The 18,848-nt window shown below is 42.7% G+C and overlaps 1 protein-coding gene across 1 annotated transcript in view; it reads right to left on the reverse strand.

Annotated features, from left to right (window-relative positions):
- Window positions 1–17,861, reverse strand: part of yjefn3 (YjeF N-terminal domain containing 3) — a 42,687-nt gene extending 24,826 nt beyond the window's left edge. The window contains exon 1 of the mRNA XM_047343071.1: window positions 17,396–17,861. Coding sequence (XP_047199027.1) covers window positions 17,396–17,463 — 68 coding nt within the window. The 5' untranslated portion in view covers window positions 17,464–17,861. The remainder of the gene's footprint in view (window positions 1–17,395) is intronic.
- Between the last annotated feature and the right edge of the window lie 987 nt (window positions 17,862–18,848).

An 18,848-nucleotide genomic window follows, 5' to 3' on the forward strand; every position in this document is an offset into this window, starting at 1 on the left:
TTTTCTATTGCCTACTTTCCCTACACAACCATCAATTTCACAGCACGCCTTGAACCAGGGAGGACATTTTTTTTCACCCAATAGTGCTGACTTCATGTGTTAAAGCATTCAAGCACAGATACAAGAACACAGTCCCTCAAGTACCACCCACAAATATTGCCAGATGTGTTTGTTACAGGCACCAGCCCGTGCACCGTTCTCTTATTCTCTACAAGTTCCACAACATCTATATTTAAAACACAAATGCTCAATCAAGCACGATCAAGGTACCCAGCAACATAAATCTGGCCAAATGCAATCAGATGTTAATACACTAAAATAGGAAACGCACAGAGCCACGGTTGCTGTGCCAGCTGGAGCTGAGAGAGGCATGGTGGTGTCGAGGAAGCAGTCCTCACCATGCAGCGATCATCATGAGTACTGGCTGTTCTAGCCAACAATCAAATGGTATTTTCAGTATGTTCGAAAGCGTTCACCTACATGATTGAATAATGGGTCTTGAATTTTTTTTTGGAAGACTGAGATGCAGCGTAGACTCGGATTGAAAAAAAAAAACTCCCTTATCATTCTATGAGATTGCAATGAAAATGAAAAATTTGGCAAAGCAGAGGCAGAGACAGCGAGGTCTATTTTGACACCATAATGAAAGCAAGTGAAGGATAGACAGGGAAGGTGGAGCGGCAGAGGACAAGGGAGCAGCGGAGAAAGTGACAGGGCATAATTAGATCTGCTGCCACCGGCATGACTGAGGAAAGGGAGGAAGACTAATAAAACCCTGCCACGACCAGGACGCTCTTCCTCCAGCCCTCTCCGCTGGATGTGGCTAAATAGATACTTTACTCACAGAGCATAATGCTTTAATGTGGCAGCATGAGACAATGTTTAATCAGTGTCAGTGATCTTATCATTATGTGGCTAATGTTGACATCAAATTGATAGAACCACTGAAACCCACCAGTGGTGAACAACATTCTGTTTGTGGTTTTTCAGATGGGTCTATAATCTCATGAGGCCTCTGTCTGCAGCATTTACACCCATTTGGCTCCAGATGTCACGGCTGGTTAGCTGCAGGACACAGTGCAACTGCAGAGTGGGGGAAGCACAGCAGGAGGACAAATATGGAGGAGGAAAGGATATAGCAAAACAGAGGAGGACACGAGTCCACACATTTACACATATGTACATATACTGCTACAGATGGAGATATGAGGACTATTGCAGAATTTATGTTAATAACTGCTTGTGCACAAATGTAATCTGACCAATTTTTAAAGGTAAAAGCAGTGAAATTCTCAAAAATGTAATTTAATAATGTGCAGTGCAGCTAAAATCAAATCATTGAATTCTAACATGCTGCATCCTTCCATTCACACTATATTTATATTTTTACACCTTTATATAAATATATCTTGGCAAAGCCTCTCACGATTTCTTTGCACCCAAGTATGACGACAATAGAGATCTGGAATCTGGAATCCAACTCAAAACTTGTTGGTAAGGGTGTTGCATTTTGGGTAATGTAGGCACACGATTTTTCAAGAAGAAATCATTTGTGCTATAAAAAGAAGACTAGTGTCCCAATCAAAGGGCTGCAACTTTGGAGGCTGCATGTAAATGCACCACAGCTGCATTTTGAAAATACACTGCTTGTAAGTATGGACTATATGATTGCAGGATAGGCCATAAACCCTGCCTCCTCCATGTTAGTGGGTGGGACATGGACCAAACTAAAAAGTAAAACTACACAACAAGTTTTTCCTCAAAGATTGTTTCTATCATTTTAGGTAGTTCTTATTACACTGAAGTTTGTTCAAGTGATAATGTTTCAATCAGTTTGGTTTTAATTTGTTAATTGATGCGATGAAAACGGTTTAAAACATTGTATAGACACTATGATTTCAAAGGCTCCTTCAAATGAGACCAAAAGCAGGATCTGACGTGTACTGGACAGAGGGATCAAGGTTAAACTTCAGTGTGGAGACACACATATATACCAGGTAAATGCTATCAGGTTAAAAACCATAGAAATCTAGATACAAAAAGGTAGAAAGAAAATAAGGCTTTAGAGATTTCTTTGGGGCACTTAAGAGTTTTGCAGGTCTGACTGCAAGATCAGAGAGATTTAGACTTAGGAAGTCTGTCGGAGAAACATTTGTTTGCAGTGCTACTCACAACTCAAGTATATCATCTGTACCAGCTGCATTAATCTGACCTTTACTTGACTAGTTTCACTAAAATGTGACTGTGACCTTTATTTTTCTTTATTGGTTTATTTGACCTCTTTCAAACAGAGGCTGAACCTTGAGTTGATGCCACTCTTGCACCTACACTGCCAGTTCCTCCTTCGGGGAGGGGCATCAGGGCAGGTTCAGCTGAAAAACTAAGGATTCACAAAGAGGCCTGCAGGTCTCACATTATTCTGTCAGCTCTGACAGTGATTTCAGAGTGAGGATTGCATTTTTATTCTGTTCTATTTAATGCTCAAGACAGAAAAAACATACAATTATTGCTTAACAACTCAAACTATGGGCCCCCAATTTGAGCAATACAGCCGATGAAACCGAATCATAATTTCATACATTTTTTTAAATGAAATGTCTCTGTTGCGGATTGAAGCTCCTCCAGTAAAGCATGTAGCCTTGTTTCATCTTTGGATACAAAAGACGACTGATCCAACTAATAATGCTTGCACTTTTTACGGATTGTATTATTATTTTGTAGCATCGCCAATAAAAAAGCAGGATGAGAGAATCCCCAAACAAAGCCAGGGGAGGACAAAAGGAACACAATGCATCTGCTGCGGCTGAAAAACTCTTCACTTTTCTTTGAACTCCCTACTTATAAATTGCTCAATCTCTTCCTGCCCAATCATCCAATGATGGAAACAGAAAACACTCAGGTCGGATACATTCGAGAGCACCTTCGTGAGCTTTCAAAGATTCAATCCCTCAATACTGCCATCTCTCAATTTCTGCCACCCTCGTGTTCAGCCAAAAGCCTTCACACCATGCAACAATTGATTTCTGACACAAGTGTCTGACACAAATGCACCTGCACCCACACACACAGACACGCACAATGCACAGGCTGTGTATAATTGATGAGCACAGCGGTAGGGGGAATCATGAGAGGACCAGAGAGCCATCACATTGAAATTGGCATTCGGCCGACCTTTCGCAGCCATGCCGCCGTGTGTGTATGCATGCATATGAGTGTGTGTGCGTGGGCACTTGTGTGTGGGAGTGTTTACGACCCATAGGTGACAGGGGGGGATGTTTGAGAGCTGTGAAGACACGGAGGGTAATGGCAGAGATGATGAAGAGAGTATTCTTCGGGGATCCTTTGAACGAAAACAACAATGATGATGGGAGAGATGAAAATAATGCTGAGACGTGAGACAGGAGTCGTCTCTAATGAGAACGGAGCAGCAGCAATAAACCTGAACAAAACAGGAGAGACCAGCCTCAGAGGATCAGAGGGATGTGAGTCAGTCGCTCAAACGTGAACCTCTCCTCTGGTGGCATTTCACATGAGCAATTAGTGGCATGGTGTTGTGTTATTGACACGTATTCACCTAACGCATGCAACAGCTTCACGACTCCAAAAATGCATATTAAATTCTAGCTGCCACTCCAACTTTGTCCCGGCTCCAGACTGGCCGTTGGCGTCGTCCCTCGCTAAAAGGCGAGCTTGTCTTTTAAAGGTCTGCATGTGCAGCTGTAACCTTGGGCAACCGACGGCTTTTAAGGCTGACAGGCTCGGCTGTAATGTATGCACATGTGGCATTTCCCATACATTAGGAACAGAATGTCATACAAGCTGTGCAGCCCGGGGAGCCCAGCGGGGTGTACTGGGCCGAGATTTGGTGGATTTTCTGTGTGCCTGTGCGCATGTGTCTGTGTGAGTCCATAAACAAGGTGCTCAGGTTTATACGGAAGTGAGTTGAATCAATCTTCATCACCTCCCTCTTTAAAGAGCAACAGCAGGGTGTGGAGGGGGGGGGAGGGAGGTACAGATGAGACATTGAGGAGGAACCTTCATGCAAAGCCAGCTTCTGTCACGGCTGCAATCACCCTCATCAACTCACACTGGTTTGTATCACTAGAACCATCTGGCAGATATTAGACTCTGGTTACTCATAAAAAGAGACAGTATAACACTAGCTTTATTAGTCCACTTGGACTATATGCAGTCGGTGTAGCTAATGGATAACAATGGAAACCATTATCTCTGGTATCTAATCTCGAGCGTCCCATGGAAGAAAGATAAATCAACAGGAACTTAATTCAACTGTCACCACTTAAAAAAACTACACTCTGCATGTTGACTTATCATTCTTCCATGGGCACATGTTTAGGTTTGGACTACTTATGTCTAGGTGTTGCTCAATTGTCCTTATCCATCCTAACCCTTGAGTCCTGGGCTGTTGTTCTGTTTTTAAATGCTTTTGAATAAATGATCAATGCAGCAACTATGAGATGCCAGATTTCAGCTTTTTGTGCAAAATGTTGATTATGGTAGAGAATGAAGGACCGAGAGATGAGGGATACTCGATTGTGATCTGGCAACCCTCAACTTCCACCTGCATGAAGCTTTGCTCAACAGCTGCAGCCTGGCAGCAGCAGTGGTGGAGTCTGTGATACGCGGTCCTGAAATTTAACCAGAGAGTATTTATTATTTAAACATTTGGACAAAATCAATATCAGTTTATATTAGGCATAAATTCAAGTGGGCGAGTGTGAGCTTGGTTAATTTAGGATAAAATGCTTCTAAAGTAAATGAAGACATCAGATCCTTTGTGAAGTAGAGACGTGTAGCTGAGCTCAGCAAAAGAATGAAATCAATACAAACATCTCTCCAATTAGAATTTAGCTGCATGAGAAGTATTTACTAATTAATGAATCCCTCAATTTTTAATGAGTGGATCAAGAGTAGAGTTCTTTCTGCATCTGGGTCATTAAGACATGAACATTATTAAGTGAATTAACATCAGCTCCTCCTACTGATCTGTTTGTTAAGGCAACATTTTATTCTGAAAATCCTGAGCAATACAGACAGGTGAGCCGCCGTCTCTCGGGTTCTATCCTCTTGAGTTGTGTTGCACAAATGAGAGAAGGACAGATCGAAAGAATCTCCAGTGAGAAGTCAAAGTGGCTCACAGCAGATGGTTCATCAGAGCGGAGAACTGTGATAAAAGCCCAGTTTTAGTCAGTTTAGACATTTCAGCAAACACAGTCAACTGAAGTCAAGTTTCAGTTTGGTGCATATATATATATATATATATATTTCTCAAGGAAAGAGATGGAAAACAAGTTCACAGATTATTTTAGACATCTGACAAAAAATGCCTCCACCAAAGATAAAAAAATAATCTAAACCCTTGCAGATTTTATTTACAATGCATGATATAAAAGAATTGTCTCTCTTCAACTAGATCCCAGTAAAGGAGGCCTAAATATAGGCCACACTAATGGAGGGATGGGGGGCAAATTGCCCAACTCAACCCCCAAAATGAAACAGGTTGCACTTTAGAGAAGGCTGGCGTTGACTAAAACAAAAAGGTGAAATGGTCACAAAATATGTTGCCACATTATGACTAAACTACCACTACACACACAACAATGTCAAAGAATTGGATCAGGAAAAACAGTGCTTGGCTCATCTAATAACAGAAGCACATTAATATTCAGGAAAAACGTTTTACAAAAAAATGTGAAAATAAATATTGCTCCTTCCAAAACTGGAAGTAATTTCACTCAGTAGGAGACATGTAGCTGACTGGCTGCTATTTATAAACAGCCATGTTAATAGGGGCTACAATTTAATAGCATTTTCATTATGTTGAGTATAAAGTTAGATTTAGTTCCTCAACAAACATCAAGAATCTGACAAAGCACACTTTTAATAATTATCCAACAAATAATTTTGCTTGATGCAATTTGCTGAAAGATACATTTCACTATCAACAGCTTCACTATTAAAGTCATGATTCTAAACATAAGCAAACAAACAAAAGCAGGCCTCAGGCCTCATCTCTCTCTCTCTCTCTCTCTCTCTCTCTCTCTCTCTCTCTCTCTCTCTCTCTCTCTCAGGTGTGCCTCAATGCGTGCCACATTCCATCTACTGTGTGTGTTGCAATGAGTGTTGATTCAGGTGCAAACACAGTTTGAATTTGTCACAGTAAAGACTATGTCCGCAGGCTGGTAAATCAGTGTGAGAGCGGGTGGAGATCTTTGCATTAATATGTTATCGTGTGTGTGTGTGTGTGTGTGTGTGTGTGTGTGTGTGTGTGTGTGTGTGTGTGTGTGTGTGTGTGTGTGTGTGTGTGTGTGTGTGTGTGTGTGTGCGTGTGTGTTAGGACCATTTTGAGCATAGTCCTGTGATGAGGACATTTTGGGAAAGTGAAGACATATTTGCTCTTCTTCACTTTTTCAAAGGGGTGCTTGAGGGTTAAGACTTGAATTAGGGTGTGATTAAGGTTTATGTTAGGGTTAGGGTTAGGGTTAGGGTTAGGGTTAGGGTTAGTGCATGGTCTCACTGAATTATCCGACAGCCTCCACCTCCCTGCTGGTGGACGTGAGTAGCACAGTAATAGTAGTAGAAGTATGTGATGGCTGGTCATTGAGAGTTTGACCCATTACCTAATATACCCATCCATCCTCACAGTGTGTTTGAGAGATCGACGCAGGGCCTGCTTGTGGTACTGTGGGTGGTCCAATTGATTTGAACAGTTTGGCCATTTCCCAAGAGTGCTGCATCCTACCAAGAGTCACAGCCTGGTGTTGTGCTGGGTCAACAGCAGTGTGGCTCCACTGTTTTTGCTCTATTGAAGCCACTAGAAGCTGTAAAGCTCTCAGCGTGGTCCATGCTACAACCCACACAACCTCCTCTGCTGGGGAATGCAAACCACAGCAGTTGATGAGTGCACACACATTGTGTAAGCCCCAGTGTCGTCCTTGCAGGAGTTTTCATTGCCTTGTGGACTAACCAACATCAATGCACAGGAAGGACAAACATGTTTATCCTTACTTAACACAAACAGTGATACTTTTTGTAGAGGTTTCAGGTCCAGAGGTCATTTTGGCTAATCTCCATTAACTGCTATTTGCATATGAATGCAGATCAATGAATTTCAGTCAATGTGTTTCGCCTCTTTTGCTCTCCACAAGGGCTGTTTTCCTGCGGGCAGCCAAATCCTGCTCAAACTAGAAAGAGGAAACCAGAAAGCTTCCAGCCCCAAAATCTTGTCCACAGAACATCCTTCAATTTCAGAAAGATGTGGGAGGAAAACTATTCTTCTATTTAACAAGCACTTGTGATTAGACCTGGGGAGAAGGTTACACATTGTAACCCAGGTTCTATGAGTACAAGCTCAATCCTCCAAACTTCACCGTACCTGTGCGTCTCCCTGAGAAGTTGAATTACCGGATGCTCGGTATGACAACCATATACAGGCAGTACTCAGGCAACCTGGTGTGAAGTGAAACCTTATGTCTTTACTTCCTGCTCATAGATGAATGTTTTCCTTTTTTTTGTCATGTTCTCTTCCTCCTCAGTCGTTTTCTAAAGCCCGACAATAATTATGTCTTGGTTGTGTTGCATGAAAAGCTTCCTGAGAAGCGTGTCGCCAATTTTAGTGCCACCCACTCTGTGTCTTATAATTATGGCAAACATTTACTCATGACAGTGGAGCCGACATGAATCCAGAAAAACTGCAGAAACTTGTTATCATAAATAATTATCAAACAGTGGGAGCATAGAAATCAAATTTTCTGTTGTCGGAGGAACACAAAGTAAACATAAATTGATTTGACCTCATAGAGCAGTAGAGTTATATAAAAATAAAAGCCGAACTCCTGTCAGTCTTTCGGTGTCTCTGCTTCTCTCAATTTCTCTCCTGCCCATATTCCTCTTCTCCCCGGGGTCTTGATCTGCTCTCTCCACGTAAACATTTAGTTGATTGTCTGTTGATTCATCTGTCTGGCTCTCCAGGTTGCTGTCTTTCTCACCACATGCCTCTCCCAGCATCACCATTAACCCGCTGGCTCGCAGGCCACCGGGGAGTCTAGCCTCAGCAGCTATCCATCATTGCATCCAGGAGAAAAGAATTGCCCAGCATTTCGACTGGATGTCTCATTACAGGTGCCAGAAATAGGACTGAAAAAAAACAGACCTGGGCTGAGAGGCGTTGCTAGGCAAGGATAAACCCAAAATGTCTCAACGAATCTTTTTGTCATTAAAGGCCTAAATAATTGCAGCGTGTAATTATGGGGTGTTCTTCTGTCCTTAGTCATAATCAGCCTTTGCAAATAAAAAAAATAATGGTTTCCTGTGAGCACGTTATATAATCAATACATAAAACGTGCATGAAGCTAATTCATTTTGCACATCATTGTTCTCCCAGTATTTTGTTGAGTTTCAAAAGGGCATCTTTAATTACCTTTATATAATCCACCAGAAAGCAGGCTGGACATGGTAAACAACAACAACGCAGCTATATGAAAGAAAAGATGATGCATTTGCATAATCAGAATTCTGCGACGGTGTTCCTCCGAGGAGAAACAAAACAGAACCACAATCAGGACTCAACAGAGCAAGACACGTGAACCCAATTACTGAAAAGTGGGAGAGCATTGCTGCCTGCAAGCACACAGCGACACAACTGACACACGCACGCACACACACACACACACACACACACACACACACACACACACACACACACACACACACACACACACACACACACACACACACACAGGAAGGACGTATACAAGGGGAGACACAAAGACACAGGGGAAAAAAGGCGCATTAGAATTTATATTAAGAGTCCAATCCTTGCTGTTTATTGTGTCTCTCCCTCTCTTTCTACCAATTCAATTTCATTTTCAATCATGTTCTACTGGGACTGAAGCAATTTTATCACTAACACACTCTCTCGCACAAAAAAATATTGTGATGAAAACCTATGCAGCGAACCCAGATTCAACCTGCGTCCCCATCGCCTGTGTGCGTCTCAGTCGCGCAGGCAGCATCTCTCGCTGGGTTATGGCAGAGGTTGGTTTCTATGGCAGCTGCTGCAAAAGGGACAAGTGGCGACGGCTGACAGAAAAGTGAACTAGTGCTAAGACACACCCTCCCCCCCCCGGATCTTATTATCAGGTTACTGGTCCTCACCCACTGACAGTTTTTTCTTCCTCCTCTCATCTCTCTATTTTGGTCTCTCAGCATCTTCCTCTCCCTCTCTCCAAATGGATTTTTCCAGCAGGGGCCACATACGGCCAGATGCTCGTCGGCATCGCTCCCATTCTGTCGCCATGAGAACATTTCTCCTTTTATTCACAATCCTTGGAACAGCCCTGACCCCTGTCAGTTTAAAGGGAGGGAATTAAAGGCGGAGAGTTTTGGTGTAAAAAGGAGACGCAATGTCCATCATGTGAGAAAAATGATGTCTACTGTGTCATACTACAGTGGAAATATTTGTGTCACTGAAGAATCCATGTGAAGAACGAAAATCTGACACCACTGGAAATACTGAGATTAGAAGTGGACAGTGTTCAAGAGTCTCCCCTTTCCACCTTGCTCTCGAGATGTCGTCACGATGGAGTGGGAGGAGCCCCCAGGGGCGATTTCAACTTCTGAAACATCCACGCACATACTTACATGAAGTCCAAGCTGTTTTCAGACATGAGAAAAAAGTGAAGAACGTAGGAGGAGATTGACTTATGAGACTATAGCCAAGTGTTTCTCTTTATCGTATGTTATTGTGTTTACTTTTACCATTTGGAACAATGTGTTGAAAAAGAACAGGGGTTTGACTAACACTAAACCATTCACTGTAAAAAGTTTGGAGTGACATTTTTTAAGCCGTGCTTCCACTGAGGAGCTAATGAGCACTTCCTGCTAATAGCAGGCTGTTGATAACAATAAACTGCATAAATATTAAAATGGACCAGTATCTAATAGAGCAGACTATCTGTCCGTTTAACTATTTTAATTCATTTCAAAAACGCCTTGCTTTAATGTGCTTTGTGTGTTGAGGATTTTAAAACACAATTAACGGCTAATTAATGTCACATAAATATTCATAATTGAGATGTCATATTTTGGAAGAACATTGGCTTGTTCCATGTAAATGTTTTCCTCACAATTTGTCCAAACTAAGAGGTGAAGAAGAAATGGGAAAGGTTTTATTTCACTGTTTCCCGGACAGTGAGTGATTCATTAACTTTCTACAAGTTGTGCAACATGTTTCTTACTTTGTTACTTCTTTACGCTCCACTATATTACAGACAAACAAGCAAGGTTACCAAAAAACTATAGAACAGCGGTGGTTATAAAACCTGCGCCTGCTCACAATATCAGTTCATCATGTTGCCAGCGAGATATACTGGAAGGGTTATTGGGGAATGGAAAAATGAAAGGCAATATGAACTGGTATTACTGCAAATCATTCTGAAAGAATGTGGCGATGGATTGGTTTGATGGAGACTAAATTCCTGGATATCTCTTAATACAAAGTCTGCTCATGGTCCATTTGAAAGATTGAAGGTCTGCCTGTCACTTAATTCTTAGAATAAATGAATTTTAAAGCCGCCATCACCGTTGAATTTTCTGTCACTGTGCTCCAGACGGGACTTGATGAATCAATCCTGTCACTGCTAAAGCCACTGCGACGCAAATGCTCGTGCACGTGCACAGTGCACAGCCACGGTTTGGGAACGAAGCCAGTAGCCAATCAACGGAATCAATTCCTCAAATCATGCCACAGTTTCAATCAATAATTCAAAACAAGGCCAGAGCTCGTAGGGAAACTAATTTAACTCAGAGGTGTGACATCATTATCATTAATATATACACATTACTGTGTACAGCTGATTTCGTATGATCAGCTGTACACACACACACACACACACACACACACACACACTCTCTCTCTTATTCTGGAGGAGCCTGTGTTTTACACTGCTAAGGTTTAAAGCAATCGCCGTGGAGCCACCTCAAGTGTTCTTCTTCAAATCTCCTGTTTATTATTGTAATGGAAAGAGAAGCACAAATGCGACAGGGCTGCAATTCACAACATAATTAAAAAAACCCTCTACTAGCAACCACCACCCTCATCTACACACACACACACACACACACACACACACACACACACACACACACACACACACACACACACACACACACACACACACACACCCTCCTATAATCCCTCTCTCTGTCTTCTTTCCTTTGGTCTCTGTTTCCTGTCAGCTGTCCAAGCGCAGCGCGGTAAACAAAATACTTCAACAAAAGCCCTCACACAATGACAATGCGTCCGGTCTATGCACATTCGGTCGCACACATTTTATCATCTCAGGATGTAAACAAACACACACAGGCTCGTCCCACACATGCACAGAAGCTCACACATTTACACATGCTACGATTTAGTGAATCCGATTTAATATGTCTCACTGAACGTTCGACTTCCAGAAGGCTGCTTCGAGGAAAAAAGGCTTTGGCATTGTTCCTTGTTTTCCTCACTAAGTTCCTTGCCGATATTTTATGAACAAATACCATGAAGAGCAAAACAAATTTAACAGAGCAAGGAGAGCCAGAAAGTATCTCTGGAAACATTATTAGAATATGAAAAGATCACATTTAAATAACATGAGTTTGATCCGCAGGAGTTAATTAAAGCACAGTTTGGACCTGCCAAATGGAATAATGGTGTGTTCCTAATAATAACGCCGTGCTCTGTCTCACTGAGACAAATGAAAGCCCCTTTCAGCGCTGAGCGTTTTGAGGACTTTCATACCTTTGGAAAGAGACTGGGATCTGAAGGAAAACAAGGGCCCAGTCACACCACGACACATTTAAGAGTGTCAGCAAACAGGAATGCGCTGCAGAGCTGGGGAGTTTATGTCTTTTTTATGTGTGTGTGTGTGCTGAAGAATGCAATAGATGTTGTGCAGTATAACAGGTTAAAGGGCTGAAGTGAGCAGTAGAAGCATCCAATCATCTGCTGCTGCAAACCTGCTGCATAGCTTCCACATTAAAGAACGTATACAGGCTCTTTGAAGCCACACTGTGGGAACGTTGTCGGTGAGTCAATTCCCCCGATTTGACAGAAATATGTCATTCGCGATTCCCCGAGGAAGACTCCTCTAATTTGGTGATCCACTTTTCCTTCAGAGCCTCCAGGAAGCTGGAAATTCAAGAGCCTCCACATGGATTGTTGAATTTTGTTATAGTTGCTTACTTGACTCTGTGTCATACACCATGGAAATTACACTGCCATCATCACTGATGTGTGTCATCCTACCTCAACTGCCATCTTCACACATTTAAGAATATCTGGTGGTCCCTCCTCTTCCTCTACGAAGCCAGTCCGTAGTTTTATGTTTCACTGTTTAGAGTGCACCATGTATTTGGGTGCACTGCATATTATCGTTCTTATATTTTTTTTATATATACCATATTATCATTCTTGTCACTGTGAATGCACGTATGCACTAAAAATAGCAAGTAGCAAGTGTAAGTATGGAAGTTTGCAAATAGAGAAACAACATCTGTATGTCTTGGTGTGTGTGTGTGAATCTCTATAGGGTTGTGTCTAAAATTGAACATGGCTTCAACAAATGACATGCATTACATTACATTTCGTTTCACAGGCGCAGAGAAAATGAGAAGTGTATCAAACAGTTTTCTTCTTTTGCCGATGAGCTCATTATGAAGCTAGCGTAAGTTCAGTAATGAAGACCTAACCTGCATATTAATCAGCTGATTGTGGGCATTCCTAAATGTCCAATCAGGTCTGCCGCGGTCTCTTTCAGCCAATCATTCAGCACCTGTCAAACTTTAAAAATCCCTTCTCCTCTCTTCCGCAGTCAGCCGTCTTTCAGTGACGCGCATAACCCCTCCCCCACCCCGATCTCCTCCAGTCTCCAGCAGAATATTCGTCACCTCTACCGGATCCCGACCTCAACTGATCGTATTGTGTCGGCAGCGATCACGGACCTTGATGATGGATCCCAATAGTATCAGTGGATCATGACAATGGATCGTGGATTACGGCGGCACCCGATCATGGTGGCAGCTGATCGCGGACTAAAAAATCATCAAGACTGCCTGACAATATACCTATTACTCGTGGCATCCATTGCACTTCTGTCCGTCCTGGAAGAGGGATCCCTCGCGTGCGGCTCTTCCTGAGGTTTCTACGTTTTTTCCTGTCAAAAAGGTTTTTGTAGTTTTTCCTTACTCTTGTTGAGGGTTAAGGGCAGAGGATGTCACAATTGGCGAAGTGCAATAGGACAATTCTCACGAATATGGGCCATCCAGACAATCGATTGACTGATGGACCACCACCAGTGTCTAGACCCCGGGGGGGTATTCCTGTTCGATGCTCTGCTCCACCCCCTTCTAATCCTGATGACATCTCACAGGGGTCTGAAATGCCAAAGACTGTAAACATTCACATTACTTCTGTGCGTTTGTCAAAATAAACATCGTTAAACTGAGAATCAAGTCTCTCCTGATTGAAATATACTCGTCCACATAAAGGTCCCAGTAGTAAGTAGGGGTTAGTGAATGAGCCTCAGCCTCACTGAAGACTCTTAGCTCTTATTACCAGAGAACTACTGAGGCTGTAAACCATATAAAATGTTATAATCTAACCCCCATACCTTAAGTTAGGTTCTCGCAGTAATTTAATCATTTTGTGTGAATGCACTTAAGCTGTCTGGTTACATCTTTGATCACGTTATCGCACACTTTACCTTCTCACAGTGCTGCTTACGAGGCAAAGGTTAGAAATGGCAGACAAATTATAGATGCTATAATTCCCATGGAAGCAGGCATCAGTCGTCCTCCTGCCTCCCTTTCAACCTCCCTCTCCTCCTCGTGCTCCACTCTCAAACACTGTAATGGAGAATTCTTAACAGCTAATCTGATTTACATGGAGGAGGGAAATTATGGACACACAGTGCACTGGCAGCAAAGCACCGCTCGCCTCTGTTCTCCCTCTCTGCATCCATCCCAGTCATTACATTTAGGCCCATAAATGGCTGAGCTGTCACACAAGCAAATGGAGCTGCCAACATGGGAATGGGTGGCGGGGATCTGAGACGAGGGATGCAAGCCAAAGAAATAACAATAATGCCAATATGCAATGTCTGGGGAGAGACGTGAAGGCAAATCAGATCGAGTCAGAGGAACATATCTCAGACCTCAGGTGTGGTGGGCTAAAGGGGGAAATGTGGACCACAGAGCCAGAACATTCGTCACTGTCAGAGCAGAGAGCAGAGGAGAGGGAAAAGAGCATCACACCACCCAGTTTATGCTTAGGTTTGAACAAATGCGGCGTATTGTGCCGGCAGATGTGAAACCATTTGTTGAGTCACTCCGAAAGAAAAAGATGCCTCTGAGTTTCTACACCCAGAGTGGCTCGGGAAACATTCAGGCTTTTGTAGTCAGACGTTTTCAGGTGTTCCCCCGCTGTTAGGACGGCAGTATTTTTCTGTTATTCGACAGAAGGAGGAAGAAAACACAGATACAACCAAACAACTTGCAGTGGTGAGATGTAGACAGGGGGTTACCCTTTTGGAAACAGAGGTAGAGGCACTTTATTTACCTGAATAATTCATACAGTTTCCCCTCTGCATTTTACTCATCCTAACTTTCAGACAGTGCACAGGCAAAGACTGTTCCAAGGCCAAGTCCTCACCAGCTCAGAACAAGTGGTGCCTCGTCTCACCTGCATTTTAACCTGGGGTGTAAAAGAGTATATGCAGTGTGGGGAAATTTATTTTCATTCCAGGAGTGAATTAAATTTATTTTCTCTTTGTCTGAGTGATATCAGGCCTGTGCGTGTTTAATCTGTAACTCCACAGCGGTGTGGAAGATGAGTGGTGCTCTGCACAAATTTGAATCTTTAAAAGCCACTTTAAAACAGCAGGATCGTCACATATTGACATTTTCGTGCATTAGATTGACAGGTTTCCGTCGCTTGTGGCGAAGACATTACTTACATTGTCTATACAATTATAACAGATCAATAAAAAGCTCTATCAGGGCTCATGTTGTCCTCTGTTTTACAGAAGTGAGACAAGTCCCAGACACTAATTACATCCTTTTTCCCCTTTGTTCTTAAACTCCTCACCAAGTGTTTGCCTCAACAGGTTGCTATGACAGCAGATTGTACAGGCTACTGTATCTATACAACATTTAGTAATAATTTATCACAGGATTAATTGCATGTGTGAAGGATATACAAGTTCACCCGTTTGCATGCATAGATCCTGATGCTGACACACATGGAGGGGGATGTAAATGCAGGCAACACAAAGGGTGTGATTACTGATTGATTGAGATTATTGATTATAGATTTAACACATAGGTACACACATTGACTGACATGGCAATAACACGGTACAAGTGAAATAGACAGATGTCAGGAGCTGAGAGCAGTAAAATCAGTGAGTGTGAAGAGCTACGTCACACACTGTGGAGGTTCTGTGTTTTCTGTATGAAGTTGCTTTAGGCAGCGTGCGCACACACACACACACACACACACACACACACACACACACACACACACACACACACACACACACACACACACACACACACTGTAAAATAAACCTGGTGCTCACACAGTGATTTTCTATATAGTGATCAACAGAATGGGAAGATAACTATCCTCCTATTTGGAGTTGAGTTCTTTCCTCCTGATTGACAACACACCCAATTACCAGCAGAGTCGGCAGAGTCAAAAACACCAAGGCCACAAAGCATCCAGGCCTTCACACTCTAATCCTGTCACCACACTGCAGAATAACACTATTAACTGGGTTTGGTATGCACCGCTGTCATGTGCCGTTTCATAGGCTATCACACCATTACCTATCTGGGAGACAGCCACAAATGTCACCATGGTTACAGATTCATTTATACATATTCTGTGTTTATATTCCCCTCTCTCCTTGTCAAAACCTGGTACCTATATATAAACGTTACTGACAATGTGTTCACAGATTGGAGTGAGTGATGCTACTGGCGGATAATTTGGCTTTAAGCTTTAAGCTTTAAGACGCAGAGCGATCCACTGAGGTCACGTTAACTCACACCTTCATCACCTGCAGATTATTCTTTTTTAATTTTTCAAACTTTTAGTCTTTAAACCGGTCACTGCAACCATTGACATCACTTGAGGCTATTTATTTACATTTAGTTTTGAGTGATATATTTATATATAAATTATATAAATTATATTTGTTGGTTATACATATTACTTTTTCATTAACGTCAAAGGTTGTTTTGTCATAACATCAGGGGTGATGCAACAAATGCATCAGCAAATTCCGACTGTGGTAAAAACTGAAAAAAGAAATTAGCTACTGTTTAGTTATTATTATTTTGTATTTGTGCTTTAACGCTGTCCTATTGTTTCCCTATTTACTTTCTTCCTATTGTTTGGCTACACTTTCTCATTTTGAATATGTAAATCTGTTACTGTTAATAAAGTTTGTTATTATTATCCATACAAAAATGACCAAAAACCTTTTTTGTGCATCTTTCTTGAATGTCTGTAGAACACATTGTTACTTGAGCTGTATTTTGTCAAAAGTTTGACGGTGACGACTGTTCAGTTAGTTTGTGGATGTGCAGTTTGTGTGTCAAAGGAATAAAATAAAACAATTTCCCTGTGTTTGGGTACATTGAATGTACAGCAGCACACAGTCACATTATAAATGCATCCCTCTTTTTCTCTCTCATATTCAAAGATTTGACTGTGAAGGTAAACCTGGCCCTACAGACGCAGCCCGGGGGGCACAAACACAATAACCTTCAGTTGCATAACAAAACTAATTATTCCTCCACAGAGACACTGAATCTCTTGGCCGGTCATATGTGGCCTGATATTGCTAAATTGAACACGAGCTCCTAACTCAATAACAGCTCATAAGTGTAATGCAATTTGAGGCTTCAGTGGAGTGGAAGGGGAATAATTAAGAAAATCCAAGACCGGCAAAGCAGATGAGATGTTCCTGGTGTGGACCGACATATTTCTGCAGGCATCATTACAATCATCTTCATTATCATCACACGTATTAGTGAAGTCTCTCGTTATTCCCTCTGACATCACCATTTAAAGTTTGCTCTGACTCCAGCAGTCTGCTCAAATTAAGAGTTCTGTCGGGTGCTGCACAACTCGACCTGGATGTCCCTCCTCTCTAATTCTGCCCGCCACTATTTTCACTCTTTCCGCACAAGTGCATTGATTTGGAAGCAATATGCTCAAACTGCGTGGGACACAAACAGCATGGAGTTGGAGTGAGGAGCAGTGGAGCAGATGAGCGGTGAGAGGATGGGAGAGATGCAGCAGACGTGGGCAGGTGCCTACCTGAGGTAACGCAGCAGTTCTATGGTCTCAGCCTCTGCCTCGGCTGAGCTGTGGTTCATCTTGTCCATGTGTGCTCAAGCCAGCACCGTCTGAGCAAATGTGAGAAGGGAAGAGCTGTGTCGCTTCAGAGAAAACACTTCCGTTGCTCTCCTCTCTGCCTCTGCCTCTCCTTTTTCTTTTCCTGGGAATACACTGAGAATGTAAATGGGCTGTGGCTTTTGATTGGTCCAGACACAGGAAGATAATTACTGGCTGCTCCACACTGAATCTTGCCTCTGTATCACTGCCTCTCTGCCTCTCTGTCTCTCTGTCTCTCTGTCTCTCTGCCTCTCTGCCTCTCTTCTCCCCTGTGGCCCCAGCTCTTTCTCTGATAAAACCAGCTGGATCTCTGGATCAGCTGAGCTCGCCGGGGAAAGACAGCCAATTAAGAATCAGGAGGCACCGTGCACGCCGGCCGATTGGCTCAGGCTGCCGCGAATCTCAGCCGTTCAGTCATCCAGGGTGCAACCCCCCCCCCACCCTATACCACCCACCTCCCTTCCCTCCAATTCACACAAACACACACATTCACACACATTCCTCGGTGTTAGAAGGATCCCTTGATGTAGAAAGTAGAGCAGGCATCAGAGTGAGGAAACACTTGACTCCTCGGTGAAATCACCATCACCTCATACGGTGGTGGAAGGTATATGTGAAGCCCATTACCTTGACATGATAACAACACCATAGCACCTGAGTGGGTGCCCAGCAACCCTTTAAAGCTGCAGCACAAATGATGGATGATGCGAAAGGGTCCACACAAAGGAAACAGGATCACCGTGATTCGACTGGATTGGTTTGAATTATTGCCTCATGCACACTACGCAGCTTCAACAGGATCACAAGACACTGTTACATAAATAGAAAATGAAAAAGAAAGGAACCATGACAACTCGTTACAGCTCCACCAACAGACGTAGTTTTGTATCGCACGTTGGAGGGTCAGTTATTGTCTTTCTACCAGGTTACACAACTTAACCTGGTGGGAAGATGGAATTCCTGCGAGGACAACAGCAGAAAAACACAGGTGCAATGTACTGTTGGTGCACTCTGCCACCTAGGAATTAGATACTGCTATTACAGTTTACAGGCAGTCATTGCCGAGAGGCTGTAAAAAAGCCATTAACAAAATGAGACAATCAGGGAAATTGGTTTTAGAACAGCGGCCTGACGAAGATGTTGACTCCAATACAAAACCAAGAATTATAAAAATTTGGAAGAATTATAAATTCAAAGAATTGAGAGAATCCCTGAGAGTAAATGGCAGAGATATGGGACGGAACTCACTGTAAGAGTTGTGTGTTGTGTGAGTGTTGATTTAAGACCGACTTGAAAACAACCCATGAGTTTTGTACAGAATCTACAGAGGCTCTGAGGGTTTGGATCGACTGAAGAGCTCAGGTCTCGATCCAGG

Source organism: Hippoglossus stenolepis, chromosome 14 (genome assembly GCF_022539355.2).
Source record: "Hippoglossus stenolepis isolate QCI-W04-F060 chromosome 14, HSTE1.2, whole genome shotgun sequence".
Classification (NCBI taxonomy): Eukaryota; Metazoa; Chordata; class Actinopteri; order Pleuronectiformes; family Pleuronectidae; genus Hippoglossus; species Hippoglossus stenolepis.